Source organism: Trematomus bernacchii, unplaced genomic scaffold, assembly GCF_902827165.1.
Source record: "Trematomus bernacchii unplaced genomic scaffold, fTreBer1.1, whole genome shotgun sequence".
Taxonomy (NCBI): domain Eukaryota; kingdom Metazoa; phylum Chordata; class Actinopteri; order Perciformes; family Nototheniidae; genus Trematomus; species Trematomus bernacchii.
Window position 1 is genome coordinate 395,209 of NW_022987601.1, and position 26,724 is coordinate 421,932.

At 42.1% G+C, this 26,724-nt stretch overlaps 1 protein-coding gene across 1 annotated transcript; it reads right to left on the reverse strand.

The window, feature by feature from the left end:
* LOC117482558 (trichohyalin-like) lies at positions 1–25,355 on the reverse strand. The gene is given in 20 exon segments (XM_034130690.1): positions 1–191; positions 5,125–5,246; positions 6,730–6,799; positions 8,370–10,105; positions 11,347–11,416; positions 12,208–12,326; positions 12,616–12,752; positions 12,825–12,894; positions 14,315–15,126; positions 16,759–16,883; positions 17,354–17,470; positions 18,014–18,139; positions 19,226–19,348; positions 19,423–19,454; positions 19,538–19,614; positions 19,818–19,856; positions 21,548–21,609; positions 21,728–22,928; positions 22,930–23,341; positions 25,183–25,355. Coding segments are annotated over 19 exon segments (5,472 nt in total). The 5' UTR covers positions 23,328–23,341; positions 25,183–25,355; the 3' UTR covers positions 1–155.
* Between the last annotated feature and the right edge of the window lie 1,369 nt (positions 25,356–26,724).

The window sequence follows — 26,724 nt, forward strand, 5'->3', positions numbered from 1 at the left end:
TCTTTTCTCATGTTTTACTACAAAGAAATGCACATGAATAAAAACAGAACACTTTTCTCTCGGCTGATCCCAACAGACATGGTTCCACAGCGAGGTTTTGAACACTGAACCTTTTAAATTCAAGAAAAATATCAAAATAAAAATCAGCCGATGAATCAGACTGGGCTCCACGGGTCCCTGCCCGTCTGCTCCTGGAAAACAAAAAGAGAAAATATTCCTGTTAGTCGCCGCTCAGGAGAGAGGGGAGGAGCTTAACTCTGCCCTATTTTATTTAACAGTTTTTGTTAATAGTAAAAGTATAATTAGTTAAAGTCGTTTTTCATGTTTTTATTTTGAAGGCCTGTTACTGCACCTGGTGTAATGGAATATAACAGACGAGTGGAGGTGAGAGCAGGGGCCTCATTTATAACGCCTTGCGTAGGATTGACGTGGGAAGGTTGCTTACGTAGTACAAAGCAAAAAAATAGGTACAGACATTTTCCGACATTTTCCGATTCACAAAACATTGCGTACCGGCGAGGGAAGTGCGTACGGCACTTCCTACGCCTGTTTCCCTTTATAAAACATAATCGACTCGTAACGCCCATATTTGCCTATACATAGTCAAAGAAACGCCCATTCATTCATTCATTCAGACTGACTGCATGAAGAAGATCGCAGGAAATTACGACCGAACAGCTAAAAAAGACATCTCACACCGTGTCAGATATTGGTTATTTTGGGGAGGTGGAGATAAATCATATTGTTTGGTGGATGCAGTTTGAACCAGAGTAGCAGCATGGAGGTCGGATCGTCACCAAAATAAATAAATAAGTGGTCCCGAAAAAAGTTAATGACAAAAAAAATACACATAACCTTCCTCAGGCAGTGTGTTTGTCCCGGGGACAGGAGACCCCCCCTTGATGAGAAACTAAGAAATGATGGGGGAATCCCTCCGGAGTGTAGTCATGACGACTGGATCTGAATTATTTTGTTGTATTTGGTGGTTTGTGTTCCAGCTGTCGATCAGCAACTATATCTCCATAATCCACCAGTTAAAGGAAATACAATGTGTTGTGTTATATTAGCTGTACAATTTACCACATATGGTGTTCTTAGTGTCCATACCTCCTGTGTTTTACGAGCGACTTATCAAGTCTTGGCAAACGGCATAAAACACGATTAAACATGATAGTATATAAAACCATGCTCGTATCTACAACCTATAGAAATGCAAAACGGCGTCAGTTTAGACGTAATTCTGTCCTCCTGCTTACCGCATCATTTATGAGAAAACATTTCATAACATTAACACAACATATTCGAGGTGATTTCAAATAACATATCCGTATTTATTTATTTCTCCAAGTTATGTTTTTGTGTGCACTGAGGAGTCTCAAACAGGCGTTTGTTTAAAGATTGGCTTTAATCAATGTTTGAAAATGAATTCCTCATATTTGATAAATGAGAGGTAACATTTTATTTATGGTATTATTTCCACATATTTCTCTCCATTCTTCCTTCTGCCAACGGTGTCGCAGTTTCTCGTCTCTCCCGTTTGTGTGCTTAGTGCGTACGCATGGGTTAGAGTTTGCGTGGAGGGCCGCACATTTTCCCGTCAAGTTAGTATTTTATAAATCGCAAACATTGCGTAGAAACTGGCGTACGCCATTTTTTGAGCGTATATCCCTTTATAAATGAGGCCCCAGAGCATTAGGAGATTTTACTGAGACGTATCTGAGTGAGACGTGTGAGTGACGTATCTGAGTGAGACGTATCGGAGTGAGACGTGTGAGTGACGTGTCCGAGTGTGACGTGTCTGAGGCTGGAGCCACACGAGGACGATAACGCAAACGGACCGCAATTGTTATCAAAAAAGTCTTCCGTCCACACGCAACAGGCACCAGAAACGTGTCCGTTCACACGAGACCGCTCGAAAGCGCTGTAGTACATATGCTGGGCCTGTAAGTGGCGCTGTACTCCTGCCACAAAAGCAGCGAAGAAGACTTCCCGCATGGTTGCCATGGTTGCCCTTCTGTTTATTCTCCGCTGTGGACGCTCTGGCTCTTTTTCTCCCTCCCCGAGGCAAGCGTTTGCTCCTGCTGTAATTCTCTCCGGTTAGTCCACCAGCAGATGACAAACACCCACCTCTCCGCCTCTTCCAAGGGACGAGGGGACCGTGCGGCAGAGTTTCCGTTAGATTTTTTTCGCCGGTCAACATGTCCGTTAAAGTTGAAATCTTCCGGACAAAATTAGAAAAGTGCCGGTCAAAGGTCTTCTTTGTTATTTATTGAGCTTTAAAACAAATTGATAACGACTCTATATAATAATATAAGAATAAAACACGGAGCCTCTCTTTTCCTCCCCCTCTTCTGACAGCCCAGCAGCTGATCTCTGAGCAGGAGAGGTGGGGAGAGGCGGGGCTATTGCTTCAACGTTATCAGGACATGATCGTATAGGCGTGAACACGGAGCCGTTTGCCCCCCCAGAGCGTTTCGTTTGCAGATCTACCCACCTTGGGACCCGTTATCGTTTTCTGCGTTTCCATGTCGGCCTCGTGTGGCCGAACCGTCTATCTGATAGTGAACTGTAGCAGATACGACCGTTATCGTCCTCGTGTGGCCGGGGCCTGAGAGTGACGTGTCTGAGTTTGATGTATCTGAGAGTGACGTGTGTGAGTTTGATGTATCTGAGAGTGACGTATCTGAGTGAGACGTATCTGAGTTTGACGTATCTGAGAGTGACGTATCTGAGTGAGACGTATCTGAGTTTGACGTATCTGAGAGTGACGTGTGTGAGTTTGATGTATCTGAGAGTGACGTATCTGAGTGAGACGTATCTGAGTTTGACGTATCTGAGAGTGACGTGTGTGAGTTTGATGTATCTGAGAGTGACGTATCTGAGTGAGACGTATCTGAGTTTGACGTATCTGAGAGTGACGTATCTGAGTGAGACGTATCTGAGTTTGACGTATCTGAGAGTGACGTGTGTGAGTTTGATGTATCTGAGAGTGACGTGTCTGAGTTTGATGTATCTGAGAGTGACGTGTCTGAGTTTGACGTGTCTGAGTGAGACGTGTCTGAGAGTGACGTGTCTGAGTGAGACGTGTCTGAGAGTGACGTGTCTGAGTGAGACGTGTCTGAGAGTGACGTGTCTGAGTTTGACGTGTCTGAGTGAGACGTGTCTGAGAGTGACGTGTCTGAGTTTGACGTATCTGAGAGTGACGTGTCTGAGAGTGACGTGTCTGAGTGAGACGTGTCTGAGAGTGACGTGTCTGAGAGTGACGTGTCTGAGTGAGACGTGTCTGAGAGTGACGTGTCTGAGTTTGACGTATCTGAGAGTGACGTGTCTGAGTTTGACGTGTCTGAGTGAGACGTGTCTGAGAGTGACGTGTCTGAGTGAGACGTGTCTGAGTTTGACGTGTCTGAGAGTGACGTGTCTGAGTGAGACGTGTCTGAGAGTGACGTGTCTGAGTGAGACGTGTCTGAGTTTGACGTATCTGAGAGTGACGTGTCTGAGTTTGACGTGTCTGAGTGAGACGTGTCTGAGAGTGACGTGTCTGAGTGAGACGTGTCTGAGTTTGACGTGTCTGAGTGAGACGTGTCTGAGAGTGACGTGTCTGAGTGAGACGTGTCTGAGTTTGACGTGTCTGAGTGAGACGTGTCTGAGAGTGACGAGTCTGAGTGAGACGTGTCTGAGTGAGACGTGTCTGAGAGTGACGTGTCTGAGTGAGACGTGTCTGAGTGAGACGTGTCTGAGAGTGACGTGTCTGAGTGAGACGTGTCTGAGTGAGACGTGTCTGAGTGAGACGTGTCTGAGTGAGACGTGTCTGAGAGTGACGTGTCTGAGTGAGACGTGTCTGAGTGAGACGTGTCTGAGTGAGACGTGTCTGAGAGTGACGAGTCTTGAGTGAGACGTGTCTGAGTGAGACGTGTCTGAGAGTGACGTATCTGAGTGAGACGTGTCTGAGTGAGACGTGTCTGAGAGTGACGAGTCTGAGTGAGACGTGTCTGAGTGAGACGTGTCTGAGAGTGACGTGTCTGAGAGTGACGTGTCTGAGTTTGACGTATCTGAGTGAGACGTGTCTGAGTTTGAGAGACAGGTGGAGTATCAGGAGGGTTTATTTACCACAGGGAAACATCCTTTATATCAAAAATAAATATTAATATATATATATATATATAACACGAGAAGCTGCAGTGATTAGTTATTGATATAACCATCAACAGCTCGTTTTATTCCAAGTTTTATTTTCAGATTTCCTCAAAATTACTTCTTTTTTTAAAGATGATTTGCTATTTATTTATTTTATGTTACTTTATTCTTTGCCCTCCTTTGTAAGGGAACAAGGAGGAGAGGCTGATGGGGGTTATAATGGAAACCTGTAAATAAAGGTATACTCTGGTCTGGACTCAGATCATTATTCGTAGCAGTTTGACTTCAGAGTTCATTTCTGTTTTATTTCTGTGATTCTCTCCGCTGCGCCTCGTGTCTTCAGATCGTCTTCTGTCCTCCAGCTTTCACTCTGAGAGGATCAATAACCCCCAAATCTGAGTTTAAGGAAACTTTATTCCTACTTTGTACCAGAGGTGGGAAGTGACAAAGTACATTCACTGAAGTACTGGACTTAAGTACAATTTTGAGGTACTTTTTACTTTACTTGAGTATTTCCATTTTATGCTACTTTGTACTTCTACTCCACTACAGTTCAGAGGTCAATACTACTTCTACTTTTACTCAAGTACAAGATCTGAGTACTTCTACTTTTACTCGAGAACAAGATCTGAGTACTTCTACTTTTACTCGAGAACAAGGTCTGAATACTTCTCCCACCTATTTATTACCACAAGTTTGACTCTTATTTTTAAATGTATGATCAAAATAAACCTAATTTCTGAGTTAAAAAAAGGAAAGAGTTTTGAATGATTTTACAGAATTGACCCGAGATGCTATAAATTTGAATAAAACCCAAAACCTATAAGTGATCATGAATTCCTTTCTCTAGTAAAACACAATCAACATCTTATTGTTCTGTCTCTAACATTAAGTAAACCTTTACCCCGACACAATCTGACCGTCACTTTGTTGACGGTCAGATTTGACTCGAGGACGACAGGAAGGTTGAATGTAATATTTATATGTGACCTGGTACTTCCTGTAGTGCTCCAGGCTGCTGCAGTGCTTCACTTTAGCCTCGTCTTCATCAGCGTAGATCAGCTGACACAAGTTACAGAAATAACCCACGACCGGCCGGACGAACTCCACTCCTGCAGGAGAAACACACGCACATATGATATTAGATTAAAACGTATAGAAATGTAAAATAACAGGTTATATTATGGCATGAAGTCCCAGTGTAGTATGTTGTGTATAAAAGACAGGGAAACTCAAACAACTCATAATACAGAGCGTCTTAAAACCACGTAGGTCATAGAATAGCAGCTTCAATCTGAAAGTCGTAGTAAAGTTTGTTCTAAAATAATTGTAAAAAGTCATAGTTTATTTTGTGGTAAAAATATAAATAATAATAGAAGAGTAATATGTCACAAAATTCATAAAAATTATTTTTCATGTAAGTTATAACATTAAGAAGCTCTGGTTCATCTTAAATATAAAGAGCCATGGTGTAGTATGTCGAAACAAATGAAAAGAAGTCCTAGTTTAATATGTCGTACTAAATATAATATACGTCAAAAACAAAAGTGATAGTACAGTGAAATACATATTTTCTTTTTAGTAGAGCATGTCGTGCGCCCTCATGTTACAGTGATGCCAGAAAACAATATCTCTGTTCCTCAAAAACGGTATAATTCCTCCAGAACTCTGAGCATCAAACACAGCGTCAGACGGAGAGACAGCTTTGTTTTCACAGAGCTCCGACGTCACGTCGTTGTTTACGTCACAGTTTACGTCACAGTTTACGTCAGGAGACATCTTGTATACGGGCGTCATGTTGTTGTTTACGTCACATTGTTGTTTACGTCATGTCGTTGTTTACGTCAGGAGACATCTTGTATACGGGCGTCACATTGTTGTTTACGTCATGTCGTTGTTTACGTCAGGAGACATCTTGTATACGGGCGTCATGTTGTTGTCTACGTCACGTTGTTGTTTACGTCAGGAGACATCTTGTATACGAGCGTCATGTTGTTGTTTACGTCACGTCATTGTTTACGTCAGGAGACATCTTGTATACGGGCGTCGTGTTGTTGTGTATGTCACGTCGTTGTTTACGTCAGGAGACATCTTGTATACGGGCGTCATGTTGTTGTCTATGTCACGTTGTTGTTTACGTCAGGAGACATCTTGTATACGAGCGTCATGTTGTTGTTTACGTCACGTCATTGTTTACGTCAGGAGACATCTTGTATACGGGCGTCGTGTTGTTGTTTACGTCACGTCGTTGTTTACGTCAGGAGACATCTTGTATACGGGCGTCATGTTGTTGTTTACGTTGTTGACATGCATGTCAAATATAATAAGATGAAAAACTAATAACTAAAATACTGCTTATTGTAATAATAGATCAATACGTGAGATGCCTTCTGCGGACCCTCAGACCTCTGGTGCTGCTACACCTGGAACTGAGCCGTGCATATTATTATTATTATATTTCATATAACCTTAATCGTCCCACAGAGGGGACATTTTACATCAGGAGACATCTTGTTTATGGGGTCATGTTGTTGTTGATATATCTTATAAACAAGATCAGAGTATATATACAGTATAAAAACAGTATTTCCTCACCAACAGGTCCTGAGGGTTTCTGCTCCTCAGCGCCCCCTGCTGGTTCACTCTGCAGCTCCTCAGAAGCTTCCTACAGACACATCACAGAGCATTACATCATAATATAACACATACAGAATAACTAGATTTCCTAGAAACCAACTGCTCAGAAGTTGGTTTCTTGTCCTCACGAGAGAGGTACCAGTAGAGCCCCTTAGGCAAGTGTCATTTGTATATTGGGATGTATAAATGCTATTTGATTTCCCACGGTTTCTTAACCTGTTAAGCACCAAGCCTGTTTTTCATGTTTCAGGCTCGAAAATGACATGCCCAAAACAAATCACTACAACTTAACTTCTAAAAGGGTTATATGAATAATTTCTTTTATCAAAGCAAGGTTACATCTGTGAGTTGGATGTAGAAGTGTCAGAATCAATATAGATGTTTTTATTTTAAAGAAAATTCAGATTTTACATAGTAAAAAACTGTAAATTATAGTGTCCGTCCAAAAATAATTGTTTACTTATAGTGAAAACTACCCTTGGATGATGGGTTAGTAGACTAAAAGCTTTAGTAATCCAAAGTACAACATATAATAAGTAGCCTGTATCAAGATTGATGCAAAACAAGTGACATTTGACCTTTTTAGAGAGGTTTAGCCAAAACCACCCCACCTCTGAGGTGATTTGGGTGAAAATGTTTTTTTTTCCATATCTCTGGCCCCCCTTGGTCGATTTTGATGGTTGACACCTCTTTCTGACCGTTAGAGCCAATAGAATCGAAGGGGGAGGCCCCCACACACACACGTTGTGAAGAGAAAAGGTGGGGGCTGCGCGCATGTAATTTTGCGTCAGAGTGGACCTATCTCTAACTCTGGCATTTGGAAACTAAAAACAGTTTTATTGCTTATGGATTATCAGAAATCATTTCAAAGAGGGCACAGACACATTGGATGAACCTATGGATTAACTTCAGCATCGTTTTTTTATCGTTTTAATGCCATTGAAGACCAGTTTTGACCAAGGTAAGCCATGTTAGCGTTTCTAGCTACCTAGCTCTACATGTTATGATGTACGCTTTCGTTTATAGCGTCGCAAATGTTTATCACTGAGTGTTGAGGTGGGCACCAAACGATTCTGTGTCTCCAGGAGACCCAAAACGAGTGGTTGGCTGTGCATCTAGGATAAGTAATAAGGGAGTTGTGAGTGAGTTTAGGTGCAGAGATAGGTTAAATTGTTTCGCTCGTGGATAATTCAGAGGCTGAGTGTTAGCATTGTGGGTTTTTTTTGGAAAAAAAAATTAAAAAGATCAGTTAGCTGAGTTTCTTCCCGTTACATGGATATAAAACATTCATAGTTTATTAAATATTAAGATTCCTTAGACGTTGTTTCCTGCAAAGGACGCGTTTATCCGCCCGGTACCGGGGGGGCCGTGCGTAACAGGTTAAACAAAGAGCTCGACACACCTGGCTGAAAAGTCTTTATAATGAAGTCAGAGTTTAAAATATCTTCATGTCTGTCCGGTTCCACACAAACAAAACGAGACCTTTTGAAGTGCAGTAGAAGTACACAGTAGCATTAAGTGCAAATACTCAAGAACAAGTACCTCAAACGTGTACTTAAGTACTTGAGTAAATGTACTCCTCTGGTCTCGGGTCGTACCTGTTCAGGTTCTGGTCCTCCAGGTGGATCCAGACTCTCTGAATCCTCTGGTCCTGGTTCAGAAGAGTCCTGAACTCTGGAGGACTTCCTGTCTTCCTCCAGCTCCTGAACTCTGGAGGACTTCCTGTCTTCCTCCAGCTCCTGAACTCTGGAGGACTTCTTGTCTTCCTCCTCCAGATCCTGAACTCTGGAGGACTTTCTGTCTTCGCCCTCTGGACTCTTTTCAGTTGATCCGTCCTCCCTGACCTTCTCCAGCTCCTCGTCCTCCTTCTTCTCTTTTCTGTCTTCCTCCTCCAGGTCCTCGTCCTCCTTCTTGACTTTAATCCCAGTCCACCAATCCCTCTCTCCCGTCCCCCTTCTCTTCAGGGTCTTGTTTCTTGGACTGGTTTTAGAGGAGGACTCTTTGTCTGCCGTCCTCCTGGAGATCCTCTCTGTCCTGGACCTGGAGGACAGATCCTGTTCTAGACTCTTCTTAGACTTTGGACTCTTTCTAGACGTAGAGTTTTTGTTGTCTTTAGTGGATCTGGAGATCGAGTCTGTGTCTTCAGTTTTCTCTAAAGTCTTTCTAGAAGCTGAGTCTTTGTCTTTGGTCTTTGTAGATGTTAAGTCTTTGTCTTCAGCCTTTGTGGACATTGAGTCCTTCTCTGAGGACTTTCTAGACGTAGAGTTTTTGTCTTTAGTGGATCTGGAGATCAAGTCTGTGTCTTCAGTTTTCTTTGAAGTCTTTCTAGAAGCTGAGTCTTTGTCCTCGGTCTTTGTAGACCCAGAGTTGAGGTCTTTAGTCTTTCTAGACGTCAAGTCTTTGTCTTCAGCCTTTTTGGACATGGAGTCCTTCTCTGAAGACGTTCTAGGGGTATAGTCTTTGTCTTCAGTTTGTCTAGAAGCTGAGTCCTTGTCTTCTGTCTTTCTAGTCTTCAGGTCTTTGTCTTCAGTCGGTCCAGAAGCTGAGTCTTTGTCTTCAATCGTTTTGGATGTCAAGTCTTTGTCTTCTGTCTTTCTAGGCATTGAGTCTAGGTCTTCTGTCTTTCTAGGCATTGAGTCTAGGTCTTCGTTCTTTGTAGACCCAGGATTTATGTCTTCGGTCAATCCAGTCGTCAGGTCTTTGTCTCCGGTCTTTCGAGACATTGAGTCTTCTTCTGGAGACTTTGCAGTCCTCAAGTCCGTCTCTTCGGTCGTTTTGGACGCAGAGTCTTTGTCTGAAATCTGTTTGGACACCAAGTCCTCCTCTGGAGTCTTTCTAGACGTTGAGTCTCCGGTCTTTCTAGACGTTGAGTCTTTGTCTCCGGTCTTTCTAGACGTTGAGTCTTTGTCTCCGGTCTTTCTAGACGTTGAGTCTTTGTCTTCTGTCTTTCTAGGCATTGAGTCTAGGTCTTCTGTCTTTCTAGGCATTGAGTCTAGGTCTTCTGTCTTTCTAGGCATTGAGTCTAGGTCTTCGTTCTTTGTAGACCCAGGGTTTATGTCTTCGGTCAATCCAGTCGTCAGGTCTTTGTCTTCTGTCTTTCGAGACGTTGAGTCTTCTTCTGGAGACTTTACGGTCCTCAAGTCCGTCTCTTCGGTCGTTTTGGACGCAGAGTCTTTCTCTGAAATCTGTTTGGACACCAAGTCTTCCTCTGGAGTCTTTCTAGAAGACGATGAGGTTTTGTCTTCCTCTTGTTCAGATGTGGACTCTTTGTCTTCAGTGGTTTTGGACGCAGAGTCTTCCTCTGGAGTCTCTTTGGAGGACTCCTTCCTCTCCTCTGAACAAACACAAGTCATGTTTAAATCTCTGGGTTATTTTATAGATCTGAATGATGAAGAACTGCTTTCAGCTCATTCTTTGAGGTCTGTTATTGGGACCAGTTTACATTTCTGCAAATGAATTCTCTCAATGTGAATACTGTCGTTTGGAATCAAGGATAATTTGTCAGTGGTTTAGATAAGTATTCCCCAACGTTCAGTTTACTCAACACAGACTTATATGGCGCTTTTCCACTACAGGGTTTCAGCGCGGCTTGGCTCACTCTTTTTTGCTTTTCCACTAGGGATAGTACCGGCTCACTGGTACTTTTTTAGAACCACCTCAGCTGAGGTTCCAAGCGAGCTGGAAATATGCTAAACTAGTGACGTAAAACACTGCCGACCGCTGATTGGGCAGAGAGAATAGTCACAATTATTTTTAAAACAGACGAGCTACCGTCAGCAAGTATTTCTCATTCGGCGCGTTCACACCGGAGTACTTTTACCCCGTACTTTTCCCGTTTAGTTCCTTTAGTACCCCTTATGTCGCGTTCACACCAAAAAGAGTACTTAGTGCCGGGAACTTTTACCCCCATTTTTAGTGCCTGCTAGAGAGGTGGTACCAAAAAAGTACCAATTTCTATTGGCTGGGCGAATTGCAAACCACGCCCTGTAAAACTCTGAAAAGTTTTGTGAAGCCGCCATTGTATTTGTGGCATTAGCATTATTAGCATTAGCCCAGCGCACCAACGGAGAGAGAATAACTTATGGCAACAGAAAAAAAAACATGGGAGCGGTGGAGATGAGGAGGTGTCGGCGTTCTGGCGATTTACTTGGAAGGCTTCAGAAGAAGCTGCTGGGAGTCCCAGCAGCTTCTTCTGCGGCTCATTTGCGTAATCTTCCCTCAGGGAACTTATTCCGGTGTGAACGCGCTAAGTGCCGGCACTAAGTACGGCAAAGTACTTGGTGTGAAAGCGACTCTTGTTGTTGGAGTCCATGCAGGATGGTAAGTTTTTGCTAACGCTCTGTTCTTTGCTTGAAAGCTTTGTGTCCCTATCTATTGTAAAGCTCACTTCTAAAGAACAGCCGATCGCCCCGCCTACACTGCGTCGTTACTATAGTTACTAAAACTGTAGTGAAAACGCAACTTAAAGTGAGCCGAACCGAGCCGAGTCGAGCCGCACTAAAACCTGTAGTGGAAAAGCGCCAATAAATAGTCAGAGCACAGAGAGAAATGTTTGTAACGTCAGCTCTGGTTTACCTTCAGACTCTTCTCTCAGCTCATCCAGAGTGATGCAGTCCTCTAGATCCAGAGGGAACTCAAACTCCTCCTGAGACAAAACAACAGAAATACTTCAATGATTTTCCCTCGTGAGAATTTGGTTAGAGATATTTCCAAATATCTGGAACAAACTCCCAGAGACCTGCAGGTCTGCTGCAACTCTGACTACTTTTAAATCCAGGCTGAAGACTTTTCTTTCTGCTTTTAATTGAACCATTCACACAATGTGTTTTATGCTGTTTGAATGGCCTTGTGTGTTATATAAACTTGCCTTGAATTCTTTACATCGAGTTCACTTTTGACTTCTCCTCTACTTTACTCCAATTTTATCGACTTTCTTTTTTTGAAATGTTCTAATAATTATTACCACGTTTTCTCTCAACAACATGCAACCTTAAATATGCTTTTACCCAATGTTCATGTTTCTGGGATGGTAAATATATACACATGCAAATACAAACTTGTAATATAAAAGATAATTGTGTTAGTGTCAGTAATAAAGTGGGGGGGGGTTTCATGGTGATATCTGTTAGTTATAGATGTTACCATATTTACCTGTAGTGTGTTCAACAGGTAGGAGTTTTACAATGCAGATATTTAAAGAATGTTTCCTTTAAATATTCTTGTTTTGACGATCAAGATTTTTCTGAAATATTACAAGAGCTTTTCCTGAAAAAGTTTGTTTTCAAATGTTTTTGATTTTCTTTTGTGAAATATTTGAATCTTTTTTTTGTCCAAACATTACAACTTTTTATCGGATTATTACGACTGTTACCGCCTAAATTGTAGTGTCCTTTTTAAGTATGTTATATAATAAAATAAGTGTTTTTGTGTCTTTACCTCTTCCTCCTGCTGCCTTATAGGCACCTCCTCCTCTTCCTCCTGCTGCCTTATAGGCACCTCCTCCTCTTCCTCTTTTATAGGCACCTCCTCTCCATCCTTCACCTCCTCCTTTTGACCTGAAACAGAAAAGAGAACACATTTGAAAGAGTCCCTGCTCCTCTCCTGTAGTTCTGTAGCTGTTAGTGCATGTAAACGGTCTGCAGAGGCTAAAGTTCTGGGAAAACATCACTATGTGACACTCGCGCTCCTATTGGCTAGCGCTCCAACACATTGCACTTGATAGGTTAAAGGGGCGGGACATCTCCAAGTGGTTGACCAATCACAACAGAGCCAGGATATTTTTATTTAATTTTTTTAATTAGAGGATGATATTGTGTTTTCTCTTAGCGCCATTTTTGTTTCTACCTTCTCCAGGTGAGTCTGTTCTCTCAGCAGGACGGTGCTCTTCCTCCTCCTCCTCCTCCTCGTCTTCCTCCTCCAGACTCTCTCCATCCTCTCCGATCACCTCCATCCCCTCGAGGTCGCTCTCCTCTGCAGACGACCTGCAGGACAACAGATACACTTTAACACTCTGATAAAAGCAGCAGGTGATTTAAATATAGAATGAGACTCACTCCTCTTCCTCTTCCTCCTCCTCCTCCTCTTCCTCAGCTGCAGGTTTCATGTCTGTGACGGGATCAGAGTCTGAGGAGAGAGGAGGAAGAGGAGGAGGAAGAGGGATTAGTTTTGATGTAGCACAAAATAACTTCAGTATTTCCTGAAGAGTAATAACAGTAACATCTGAAAGTGTCATCAAATCTGCTGCTAACCAGATCCGTATCTAAGAAAGGAAATTACGTACTTTTGTGAATTAGGCCGTTTCACATTATCGACTTATCGTACGATATTTACGTTATTAACTTATCATACAATATTTACGTTATGACTTATCGTACGATATTTACGCTATCAACTTATCATACGATATTTACCTTATCAACTTATTGTACGATATTTACGTTTTTGACTTATCGTACGTAATTTACGTTATCAACTTAGCTTACAATAATTAGGTTCTTTACATTATCCACTTGTGGTAAAATAGTTACGCTATAAACTCATTGTACGATATTTATGTTTTTTACTTATCCTACTGAATTTACGTTATCGGCTTATCGAACGTCATTTACGTGATTTATGTTATCGACTTAGCCTAGGTTCTTTACGTAATCGACTTATCGTACGATATTTACGTTATTTATTGATTGTAAAATGTCTGGACATGACCATTATACCTTTATACATGTCATCTACCTACTTATTGTACGCGTTTTATTTTACGAAATCAACGTATCGTACGATATCTGAACATAACCTTTATAACTTAAGGTTATCTAGTTATTTTACGAAATATCTCATAACTTTAATAATTGTTTTATTTAAAGTGGACCTATCATGCTATATTTGAATAATATAATGTAGGACCATACCTATATAAGGCATATTTATACTTTTTTTTTTTCAAAATACCAAACAGATCATGCATTTTAGCCATGCCTCATTTTGCTCAATTTGAAAAATGTTAGCTCTGTTTTTGCAAGGGTTGATTCTGTGAGAACAGCACCACCTACAGGCCTGGCATATGTACTACAGCGTCTCCAGCGCTTTCGAACGGCAATGGCCGTGGCTGTCTCCTACTGATTGGTGGAGTTGGCCCAATAGCCGTAGCGCCACCGTCCTGACGTCAGGACAGTGTTCAAATCTGGATCAGTTTTTATCAGATCCGTTGCAGCCCCTTTTTTAGAGATTTGGGTATGGAGGAAAATAGAGAGGGTTGTGTTTTCTGACACTTGGTGAGTTCCCTGGAACACCGGGGACACATATTCATGTATAAAAGACGTACAAAAGTGCATTTTGCATGATAGGTCCCCTTTAATAGACGTAACATATGAAATATCTTCATCACCAGAACGTCTAAATATGATACATTTTTACGTTGTTTACGCTCAATATTCTGCTTTGATGTTATCATTAAATCAGCTTCATAAGATGCTCTTAAAATGCTAATAATTCAGTTTCCTCAATTATTTCGGCGACGACAGATCATCAGAACTTTGTTTCTTACCGGTCGTCTCCGTTTTCTCCAGTTTCTCAGTTTTCTCAGTTTTCTCCGGTTCTTCCGGTTCCTCAGACTTTGTCTCGGTCTGGTTCTTCTCGGAGGATCCGCTGCTGGATTTCTCTCTGGGACTGGACTTAGAGCCGGACCTTCTCTCTCTGGTGGACTCTTCTCTGGATCTGGACCTGGACCTGGTGTTTTCCTCTTTGATCGCCCTCTCTCTGGATCTAGACCTTGTTCTGGTCGTCTTGTCTCTGGACCTGGATTTGGACCTGGATCTGGACCTGGTGTTTTCTTGTTTGATCGACCTCTCTCTGGATCTGGACCTGGTGTTTTCCTCTTTGATCGCCCTCTCTCTGGATCTAGACCTTGTTCTGGTCGTCTTGTCTCTGGACCTGGATCTGGACCTGGTGTTTTCCTCTTTGATCGACCTCTCTCTGGATTTGGACCTGGTGTTTTCCTCTTTGATCGCCCTCTCTCTGGATCTAGACCTTGTTCTGGTCGTCTTGTCTCTGCTGGATGTATCTTTGGACCTAGACTTAGACCTTCTCTCTCTTGTGGACTTTTCTCTGGATCTAGATCTAGTTCTGGTCGTCTTGCTCCTGCTGGATTTCTCTCTGGACCTGGACTTCTTCTTGTCTTTATCTCTAGATTTTTCTCTGGACCTGGACTTGGTTCTGTCCTCTTTAGTGTTTTTATCTGTGGACCTGGACCTCTCTTTGCTGCTCCTCCTCTTCCTCTTGCCTTCTTCCTCTCGACTCGTACTCCTCGTCCTCTTGGTGGAAATCGTTTCTTCGTAGCTCTTTGCTGCAGCGACGCCCCTAAAGGAGGAAAAGAGAATCAGAACAGATCCCGTTGATTAATACAAGAACTTCCCTTTCTTTTTTAGATTTCCTGAACCTAAAACACATGATGTTAATCTACGCTGAAGGTTTTCTCTGATTATCGAGTCATAGATGTGTAAAAATAAACATCCACGTGTACAGGTGATGACCTTATTGGAACTTTATCCAAAGTCCAGATCACTCGTGTTCAGCCTCACAGAGAAATACAAATATGGACTACGGAAAAAGTATTGTCGACTAATTTTTCATTAGTCAATTAGTCGTGCGCTGCATGTGCCGCGTCAGCCGGAAACCCTCAGACTCAATTCAGAGCGGAGCCTGGTCATTAAGTTAATTTGGTCGGGCAGGAGATCTAAAGTGTGGATCTTTGTGAGCGTAAAAGGACAACGAGGTGACGAGCAGACTACAAGGCAACAAGTCTCCTCCATGTCCTCCATCACAGCTTCCTGACTGCCGGCTTCACAACAACACAGAGATTAATTATCCACAACGTGTGTTTCTTTCTCAGACTGAGGAAAACAGCAGCAGAGAGTCAGGCAGCAGCCTAGCTCTGTATCAACATATATAGACCTATAATATATAATCCTTCTGACCTCAGAACACCATAAAGCTTTCATTTCATGCTGAGGGCATCATGCTCATATGTTCAGTGTTTCTGTTTCCTGTGTAGTATTTATTGGGTTGTTATATTCAGATATGAAGCTGCTTGTTTACACACATTAAGAATCCTTACCGGAGCTTCTGCTGTTTACACCGCTGCGTCCGTGCGCTGTGACTCTCATGCGCTCTCTACATTTAATTTATATTTCAAAGGTTCATTATAACAGTCTTATTTTATATTTTATGTGAAGCACAACGTACCATGCTGTTATAATAATGCTCTTTATCAGCCTTTGAAACTGAAACCATTTTGGGAGAAAAATATATATATATTTATAATCATAATGTATCATAAACGTGCGACGATTAGTCGGCTGATCGCCTTAATTTAAAGTGGACCTATCATGCTATATTTGAATAATATAGTGTAGGACCATACCTATATAAGGCATATTTATACTTTATTTTTTTCAAAATACCAAACAGATCATGCATTTTAGCCATGCCTCATTTTGCTCAATTTGAAAATGTTTAGCTCTGTTTTTGCAAGGGCAGATTCTGTGAGAACAGCACCACCTACAGGTCTGGCATATGTACTACAGCGTCTCCAGCGCTTTCGAACGGCAATGGCCGTGGCTGTCTCCTCCTGATTGGTGGAGTTGGCCCAATAGCCGTAGCGCCACCGTCCTGACGTCAGGACAGTGTTCAAATCTGGATCAGTTTTTATCAGATCCGTTGCAGCCCCTTTTTTAGAGATTTGGGTATGGAGGAAAATAGAGAGGGTTGTGTTTTCTGACACTTGGTGAGTTCCCTGTGACACCGGGGACACATATTCATGTATAAAAGACGTACAAAAGTGCATTTTGCATGATAGGTCCCCTTTAAGGCTATTGGTTGACTAGAAAAATCTTTAGTCGAGGGCCCTAGTTCAAGATACTGCTCTCATGTTCAATCGACCCGTTAATTGACCCATTATCGACCCGTTATCAACCCGTTAATACTACTCACGAGAGGGTCTTGAACTCTCCGGAGAAGGACACGGTGATGGAGTTGTTGTTGATCTTCAGAGCTCTGGAGGAGTAGAAGTCCACCAGCTTCTGAGCCTCAGGAGTGTCCTTCATCTCTACGTACGCCTGGGAAACAAAAGGTCAAGTTACAGTGAAAACATGGAGAACTACAATATTAAAAATCATATGGGTTCAAGAACAACAAAAAGACGCTGAACACATTGTAGGTGATAAGGCTAAGGGGGCGGGACATCTCTAAGGAAATGTAGCTAGGACTGGATACTTTTACCAGAACATAGTGACATCACTATGTAACACTCGCACTCCTATTGGCTAGCGCTCCAACACATTGTACGTGATAGGGTAAGGGGCGGGACATCTCTAAGCTGTTGACCAATCACCACTTTTGAATGACCTGTACCTACTATAATTGTTTGTGTGATAGAGATGATGCAATGTTTTCAGTGTTTGTTGATTGTTATGTGATAATAAATATGATCAGATCTGGCATAAATCCTCTCTTCTCTTTTGTGAGATTAATGTATTTGTATGCATGGTCCTTGTTGAAATAAATACACAATAACAGTTCCCCTCACCTTGGAGGGCAGGAACAGGGTGAGGATTGGCTCCCCGAAGCGCTTCACGATGGCCAGAAGATCTGATTGGCTGTCGTCCCCTGATGGCGCCGGGAAGAAACTCACCACCCGAGAGCTCTGAGGGGAAACTTTATCAATCTGGAGGAGTTTCAGGTGAAGGTAAACTACCTGACTTCACTAGAGACATGAAGACTGCGTTAGTTAGTGTTTCAGGTGAAGGTAAACTACCTGACTTCACTAGAGACATGAAGACTACGTTAGTTAGTGTTTCAGGTGAAGGTAAACTACCTGACTTCACTAGAGACATTGTTATTTAGTAAGTTAATTTGTTAGTTATTAAGTTAGCTATTTTATTTAGTTTGTTTGTTAGTTATTTAGTTAGTTAGTTATGTATTTGGTGTTTCAGGTGAAGGTAAACTACCTGATGTGTTTTATTATAACGTTCCCTTTATATATATGTAATCATATCTATGTATTACTTTGTTCAAATGGAGCATCTGTCACAGTGATAATAAAGATAATAATGAAGATAATGCTCCTCAGCGTCTGATTGGATGAATCTCTCAGCGTCTGATTGGATGAATCTCTCAGCGTCTGATTGGATGAATCTCTCAGCGTCTGATTGGATGAATCTCTCAGCGTCTGATTGGATGAATGTACCTGCAGGAAGCTGAAGGTGTTGGACAGTTTGAACTCGATCGCCGCTCCGTTCACAGTCAGAGGAAAGTTTTCGTGATATTTCACCAAATCCCTCGCCTGGTCCGCCGAGCCCAGCTCCACAAACGCCTGATTCACAAAACAATAACATTTAAAAACCTACATGATGGACTGTCTGCAGCTCAGAGGCCCCTTTTCCACCAAACTAGTTCCAGTTCTAGCGTTGTGCTCTTCTGGTTCAGAACTGGTTCTTCTCTGTAGCAGCACTTTTGTTTCCACTGCTCAGAGCCCAACTGGTGCTGCCGCTGCTGCGTCATCGTTTACGTCGCAGATTTTCTCCCCAATGCCGCTCACAACAACAACAACAACAACAACGGGGGACTGCGTTGGGTCGATGATCATGTTGCTTTTAATCATACGGCATCACAACGGTGTAATGAAAGTTTCTCTGGTATAAAATGGGTGATTCTGTCTTTCTGTTTTATTGTGTTGCTCTGTTGGAGGAGCCTGTGACCTAAGATTTCCATCGTCATAACTGCACTGTAGCTACTGTACGTATGACTAATACAAGCGTTGAACCCTGAACCTTGATGTTAGCATAGCATCCGAAGCTAATCTGACTATCTTGACTACTTGTTGCTATCCTATTGTGGCATAAGCCGTTTTCTACAGGCCCATTTTACTGGCGTATTTTTCATTATGATTCTACTTGTGATAGTCGGACATGACAACCTGTGCAGCCCATGTATTGATTCCATCCGATAGCTGCTATAATAACAAACAAAACGTCTGCCTGCTCTCCACAATGATCAATAACAGTGAACGGATGGTCAAAGTAAGGTACAAATAAACAGAATCACACGAAGCCTGGTTAGTGTTGCCTGACTTTATAAAGTGTGTTTTTTTTACAAGTGTGTGGTTGCGTTCTAGTCACTTTGCTCAGCGCTACTGCTTGTTACAACTTTTATTTGCCGTACTCGCCATGAACGGTTAGCTCAGGTTAATCTCGCCCCCCTCCGACGTAAGCGTGACGTATTGGTTCTTGCCGGGCAGCCGAGTGGGGCCAGCTAAGAACCGGTTTTCGGTGCTGAGAGCCGGCTCCGCTGCGGTGGAAACAGGAAGAACCGGAGCTGAATCATGAATGAACCAGCCCTGGAACCGGTTTGGTGGAAAAGGGGCAAATGACTTTACTGCCCTGCAGTGTGATGGACTCACCAGAGACGGGAACATGAGGATCTTCACGATCTTCCCGAACGGTTCGGTGAGTTTCTTCAGGTACGCCTCGTCCACAGACTGAGCCGGAAACTTCACACACACCACTTTACATTTCTCCGACACCTGTCATGAAACACAACATATTAAAGTACTTCAGTCCGCAGAGGAGCTGTGATGCTCTCTGAGTCAGGCTTTACCTTCTTCTGGAGGGCGTTCTTCGGCTGGGAGTCTGTTGAACACAGAGAGAAGACCTTAGGACAGTAAAACAGCTAATACTGTGAATACTGATAGGAGACAAAAGGCTGTTTTTACTGGAGGACTTCTGATTGGCTGTCTGTTGCCGGGCGGGTTTCGCCTCGTCGTTCTTCTTCTCTGATTGGCTGTCGGCACTGAAATGACAAAATAGATTTAAGATGATCCAAAGCTCTTTATAAACTAGAGGCTGTTTAATGAGGAGGAAGTAGTCAGAGGGCTGTATAAATACACAATATATATATATAAAAATACACACACATATATATATATATATATATATATATATATATATATATATATATAAATACACACTATATTAAGGTGGTGTAACACCGACCTGCTGATTGAATCCATGCGACAGTCCCAGTTAGGAAACCTGCAGAACAGATAACAGAGTTAGTTAGTTAGTGAGTGGGTTAGTTAGTTACATTACACAGGAGCAGTTTGGGGTGAAGTGTCTTCAGTCAGTCAGTCAGTCAGTTAGGTAATGAGTTAGTTAGTTAGGTAATGAGTTAGTTAGATAGTTAATGAGTTGGTTAGGTAGGTAATGAGTTAGTAGGTAATGAGTTAGTTAGGTAGGTAATGAGTTAGTAGGTAATGAGTTAGTTAGGTAGTTAATGAGTTAGTAGGTAATGAGTTAGTTAGGTAATGAGTTAGTTAGATAGCTAATGAGTTAGTAGGTAATGAGTTAGTTAGGTAGGTAATGAGTTAGTAGGTAATGAGTTAGTTAGGTAATGAGTTAGGTAGGTAATGAGTTAGTTAGGTAATGAGTTAGTAGGTAATGAGTTAGTAGGTAATGAGTTAGGTAGGTAATGAGTTAGTTAGGTAATGAGTTAGTTAGGTAATGAGTTAGTAGGTAATGAGTTAGGTAGGTAATGAGTTAGTTAGGTAATGAGTTAGTTAGATAGCTAATGAGTTAGTTAGGTAATGAGTTAGTTAGGTAGGTAATGAGTTAGTTAGGTAATGAGTTAGTAGGTAATGAGTTAGTTAGGTAATGAGTTAGTAGGTAATGAGTTAGTTAGGTAATGAGTTAGTTAGGTAATGAGTTAGTAGGTAATGAGTTAGTTAGGTAGGTAATGAGTTAGTAGGTAATGAGTTAGTTAGGTAATGAGTTAGTAGGTAATGAGTTAGTTAGGTAGGTAATGAGTTAGTTAGGTATCTGAGTGTAGTTAGGTAATGAGTTAGTAGGTAATGAGTTAGTAGGTAATGAGTTAGGTAGGTAATGAGTTAGTTAGGTAATGAGTTAGTAGGTAATGAGTTAGTTAGGTAGGTAATGAGTTAGTAGGTAATGAGTTAGTTAGGTAATGAGTTAGTAGGTAATGAGTTAGTTAGGTAATGAGTTAGTTAGGTAATGAGTTAGTTAGATAGCTAATGAGTTAGTTAGGTAATGAGTTAGTTAGGTAGGTAATGAGTTAGTTAGGTAATGAGTTAGTAGGTAATGAGTTAGTTAGGTAATGAGTTAGTAGGTAATGAGTTAGTTAGGTAATGAGTTAGTTAGGTAATGAGTTAGTAGGTAATGAGTTAGTTAGGTAGGTAATGAGTTAGTAGGTAATGAGTTAGTTAGGTAATGAGTTAGTAGGTAATGAGTTAGTTAGGTAGGTAATGAGTTAGTAGGTAATGAGTTAGTAGGTAATGAGTTAGTTAGGTAATGAGTTAGTTAGGTAGTGAGTTAGTAGGTAATGAGTTAGTTAGGTAATGAGTTAGTAGGTAATGAGTTAGTTAGGTAGGTAATGAGTTAGTAGGTAATGAGTTAGTTAGGTAATGAGTTAGTAGGTAATGAGTTAGTTAGGTAGGTAATGAGTTAGTAGGTAATGAGTTAGTTAGATAGCTAATGAGTTAGTAGGTAATGAGTTAGTTAGGTAGTGAATGAGTTAGTTAGGTAATGAGTTAGTTAGGTAGCTAATGAGTTAGTAGGTAATGAGTTAGTTAGGTAATGAGTTAGTTAGATAGCTAATGAGTTAGTTAGGTAATGAGTTAGTTAGGTAATGAGTTAGTTAGGTAGTGAATGAGTTAGTTAGGTAGGTCAGGAGGTGTTCTTTATTCATTATATAACAGAGAGGAACTTACTGCTGCAGGAGGCTGAGCTGTCCGTCCGCATGGTGAGGCCCGTTGATATGTTTGATCCACACCTGGAACACAAGAAGAAGAAGAAGAAGAACCATAACTGAAGCTGGTCTAACTGGTTTCTACCTCACACCACACCCAACCCCCATCAGACTCAGGTATCCAGGTGCAGGTGTTACTTACCTTCTCTGACATCACAGTGATGTCACACAGAGAGCAAGAGTAGGGGAACAATGGAGGAGACTTCCCGTGGAAATCCAGAGCTTTCTCCTTGGACGGTATCCTGGAAGAAACCTCAGATCCTCCATCGCGACCAGAACCAGGTTTCAGAAGCGGCTCTTCAGGAGGAGGAGGAGGAACTGAACCGTAATGCTGAACCGGCTGAGAGAAACGGGAAGGACGGGGTTTCTTGTCCCGTCCTGCAGAGCCGAAAGAGGGTCGGACCTGCGAGGAAACTGGACCAGAGACGCTGCCTTTCTTACCAAAATCAGAAGGTCCTGGTATGTAGATGTAGTCTTGAGAGACAAGTGGACCACCGGCTTTCTTGCCGAACTCAGAGGGTCCATGGTTGTAGTCTTTAGGGGAAACTGGACCGGCGACGCTGCCTTTCTTACCAAAATCAAGCAGTGCCGATCCGTGGTTGTAGTCTAAAGAAGAAACTGGACTGGCGTATCGGCCCGTCTTACCGTAATCAGAAGGTCCCGATTCGTGTTTGTAGTCCAGAGAGGAAAGTGGAGCGGCGTCTCTGCTCGACTGAACATAATCAGAGGTTCTGTAGTTGTAGTCTTTAGGGGAAAATAGACTGGCATCTCTGCCCGTGTTGCCAAAATCAGAAGGTCTGGAATCGTAGTCTACAGAAGAAACTGGACCTGCATCTCTACCCATCTTACCAAAATCAGAAGGTCCTGGTCTGTAGTTGTAGTCTTGAGAGACAGATGGACCAGCTACTTTCTTGCCGAACTCAGAGGGTCCATGGTTGTAGTCTTTAGGGGAAAATGGACTGGCGTTTCTGCCTGTCTTACCAAAATCAGAAGGTCTGGAATCGTAGTCTAGAGAGGAAACTGGACCAGCATTTTTGCCCATCTTACCAAAATCAGAAGGTCCTGGTCCGTAGTTGTAGTCTTGAGAGACAACTGGACCACCGGCCTTCTTGCCGAACTCAGAGGGTCCATGGTTGTAGTCTTTAGGGGGAAATGGACCCATGTTTCTGCCCGTCTTCCCAGAAGCTCCTGGTTTGAAGTCCACCTGGTAGCTGGAGGACGAGGATGACGATGGTGAGTTGAAGGTGATGGGATGCCCCCAGCGATCCAGCTCCGGTAAAAGATTACCGGGTGTTAAGTGGCTCTGTGGGTACTGGTTGCGGGGAGGATCCCAGTTGCTGGTGGTGGAGGATCTGGGGGGGATAAGAAGAAGAGGAAGAAGAAGAGGAGGAAGGAGTATTCAAAGGTCTCACGGTGCCCCTCTTTCCCTTGATCTGCTTGAGGACTTGAGGAAGGGATTCGACGGTCAGGACGTCTTCTGGAAGTTCAGCAAGAAGAGCGAGGTCTGCTGGTTCCAGTCCACAGCTGTTCAGGATGCTCAGAGCCCCGTCCTGAGACCAGGAGGAACCTCTGGAGGACGAGGGAGGAGGCAGGATGGACTCTGGAGGCGGCCTGTAAAAGTCTGAAGACGACAGGGTGGGGGAAGAGGAGGCATGGCGTCGATCTGAAGATCCGTACGGTCCAGGAATGGGTCTGAGATCGGAGTCGGCGGGCGGAGGTCTGTACGGGTAGTTCTGAGACATGATGGGACGAGGAACTGAGGAAAGAAGGTGTCGGGAAGACAGAGATGTGAAATCTGACCCACAGAAAGAGGTACTGGAGGCTTTTCAAGACCACATAGAGTGTATTCTCATCACTGCCAATACTTCAAAAATAGAACGTGTAGAGAATCATCATTTGTAACAGATCCTCCACGGCCTCACCTCACCTCCTCTCAGAGAGTTTATCACCATACAGGTAAACAACAGGTGCAACAATCAGAGAACAAGCCACATATTATGTAATTTATATCCCAGTTAAAAACCTGGTTAGTGAGGATAATCTGTCTCTGTCTGAACTGAGGACAGAAGGTGTCGGGAAGACAGAGATGTGAAATCTGACCCACAGAAAGAGGGGTTCTGGAGGATTTAGAGAAAGGCTTGTCAAGACCACATCACTGCCAAATACTTCAAAATACAACGTGTTGAGAATCATCATGAAACATGTCAACGCTGGCCTTCTGTACCAGATGATCCACGGTCTCACCTCCTCTCAGAGAGTTTATCCTCATACAGGTAAACAACAGGTGCAGCGAGAGGAGATTATTCCGCTCAGGAAAACGTATTTCAGTCGGTCTAAAAGTTCTGTTTACGCTGATCAACAATGGGACCGAATCCCAGAAACAACCAGAGAACAAGTCACATAAAAGTTCATTTAAATCCCAATGAAAACCTGAGTGAGGATAATCTGTCAGTTATCTTCTTGCTCTCTGATCTCTGTGTTGTTGTTCTTCCTGATTCTATTTTGTTTTTAGGGTGACTACCAGCACCTGTCCCGGGACTACAGATTAAAACTACCTCTTGACTAACTCTGGAGCATTTACAGATGTGTTTATTGATGATGATGATGTCCCTTCTAAATAAATCAATATAGTGTCAGGGTCATCCTTTGGTACCAAGCTGATGCCATGGTGTGTCTCTACAGTGAGGCAGGTTTATGGAGAGAAACTAGAATGATCCAGGTACATCGGGATGGAATGGTGACTTGTATTAGGTCTCACCACGACCAGTACGTAAACATAATAAAGCAGTGTAATAACATGTTGGATAAATGTGGAATTTAGTTGGTAATGACTTCTACATTTCCAGCTTTGCTATTTGGACTAAATTGTATTTGTTTGTATTCATACTGACAACAAATAAATATATATGACAGCAATGAGGATCATCCCCTATTTCAGTGTGACCAGGAGACACTGAGAGGATGCTGAACTCTCTCCTCCTCTCCTTTCTCCCTCTCCCTATATGTCACACTGTGTGACTGCAAGAAAAGGTATCTCAAGATGTCTGTATGTATAACACATGTAGACATTTTGACAATAATTGTGCACTATTTTATCGTTGTAACTTGAATCTAAATGTATGTTTTAAAATGCCTATTTGAGGTGTGTTTGTATGTCTTTGGCTGGTGACTGTCTTCTCCAGATAAAGAGCATTATTATTATTATAATGTAGGGCTTCCCCCTGGATTAAACATGATGTTTAGCTAGAATATAAAGATGTATAGAGTCAGATTTAACACAATGTGTTATTGTTTATTAAATGTAATGTTAAGAGCTGCAGAAACAGTTTGAAGTTTAAACTGAGGGGAAATACCTGGAAACACGAAAGTAAAAGATACACAAAGGACGTGAATATACCTTTTAACCACCTGAAATATAGAGATTAAAGAGTTGTGAAACACGTGGTTTGTTGTAGTCTATAATCAAGGATGAATAGAGGATATCTCATCTTATATTTGTAGTTTAAATACAAGTTAAACAGATGTAAGACTAACAGCTTTAGCTTCAAATCAGTTAGCATGCGGCTAACAACGGACAGAAATAAAGCTTCTTCTAACCTGGAAATAAAGCCGGGGATCTGGAGAGATATGTCCGCAGTGTGTTCGTGAAGAAACGAAGTCACAAGTAACAAGTTTAGAGGAGAATAATGTAGTTTTAGAGACGATAACCCGCCTGAAGTGGAGCTAATAGCTGCTAGCCGAGAGAAGCTAACTGAGGCTCTTCTTCTTCTTCTCTCGGTTTTTGGCGGAACAACTTTAAAGGTGCATACCGCCACCTACTGGACATGAGTGTGAATCATCATATCGATCCATCTCTCAACTCATGGACGTATCTATCTATGATCTAATCACAAATAAATAAATCAACAAAAAACATTAAAACATAAAACAAAACAAAACAACAATCTATGATCTTTCCTGACCTAATGTTAGATTATTTTTCCTACCCCAGTTTCACTCGGAAAGGTAAACAGTGCCTTTCTGGTAGCTCTTACTCCTCTCCTTTTGTTCCCAGAATACCAACCCCTCTCCCTCTCTGCCTCTATAACTTTATATATACAGTCTATGCTCTATACCTTCAGCCTTTCGTTTTTCTCTTTCAGCTTTATAGATGTCACAATGTAATAAGATATGTTCCACATGTTCTTTAACTCCAAAGCTCCTACACTTGTCACTGTTACCTTTCCCCATCAGGGACGTGCACAGACATTTTGGGGGGCGGGTGCTCAAGTGAGAAAAAGGGCACGTCCCATAATCATTTATAAAAAAGTGTATTAAAACAAAAAGTTAAAGGGGACCTATCATGCTAAATGCACTTTTGTACGTCTTTTATACATGAATATGTGTCCCCGGTGTTCCAGGGAACTCACCAAGTGTCAGAAAACACAACCCTCTCTATTTTCCTCCATACCCAAATCTCTAAAAAAGGGGCTGCAACGGATCTGATACAGACTGATCCAGATTTGAACACTGTCCTGACATCAGGACGGTGGCGCTACGGCTATTGGGCCAACTCCACCAATCAGGAGGAGACAGCCACGGCCATTGCCGTTCGAAAGCGCTGGAGACGCTGTAGTACATATGCCAGGCCTGTAGATGGTGCTGTTCTCACTGAATCAACCCGTGCAAAAACAGAGCTAAAAAATGTCAAATTGAGCAAAATGAGGCATGGCTAAAATGCATGATCTATTTGGTATTTTGAAAAAAAAAAAGAATAAATATGCCTTATATAGGTATGGTCCTACACTATATTATTCAAATATAGCATGATAGGTCCACTTTAAATATAGTTGCACATCTCTGACTTACTGACCAATTAATTTTAATACCCTCACACTCACGTAATTGTTTAATACTCAACAGAATTCTACAAAATAATCAGTTAACTTAAATTAGTAGTTATTAAATGAGCAGCCAACAATCAAAATGATGAAGTTACTGTTTAAGGACATTACAGGCAAAAATATCGTTTTTGCATGTTGGGCCTACTTGTTATTTTGGTCTATTTTGCTTCCATGTTTTCTTTCACTCTAATGGAAATAAAACTTCCAAAAAACACATATAAATGGTGTTCGTTTTACTACCATGTCTGAATTCATC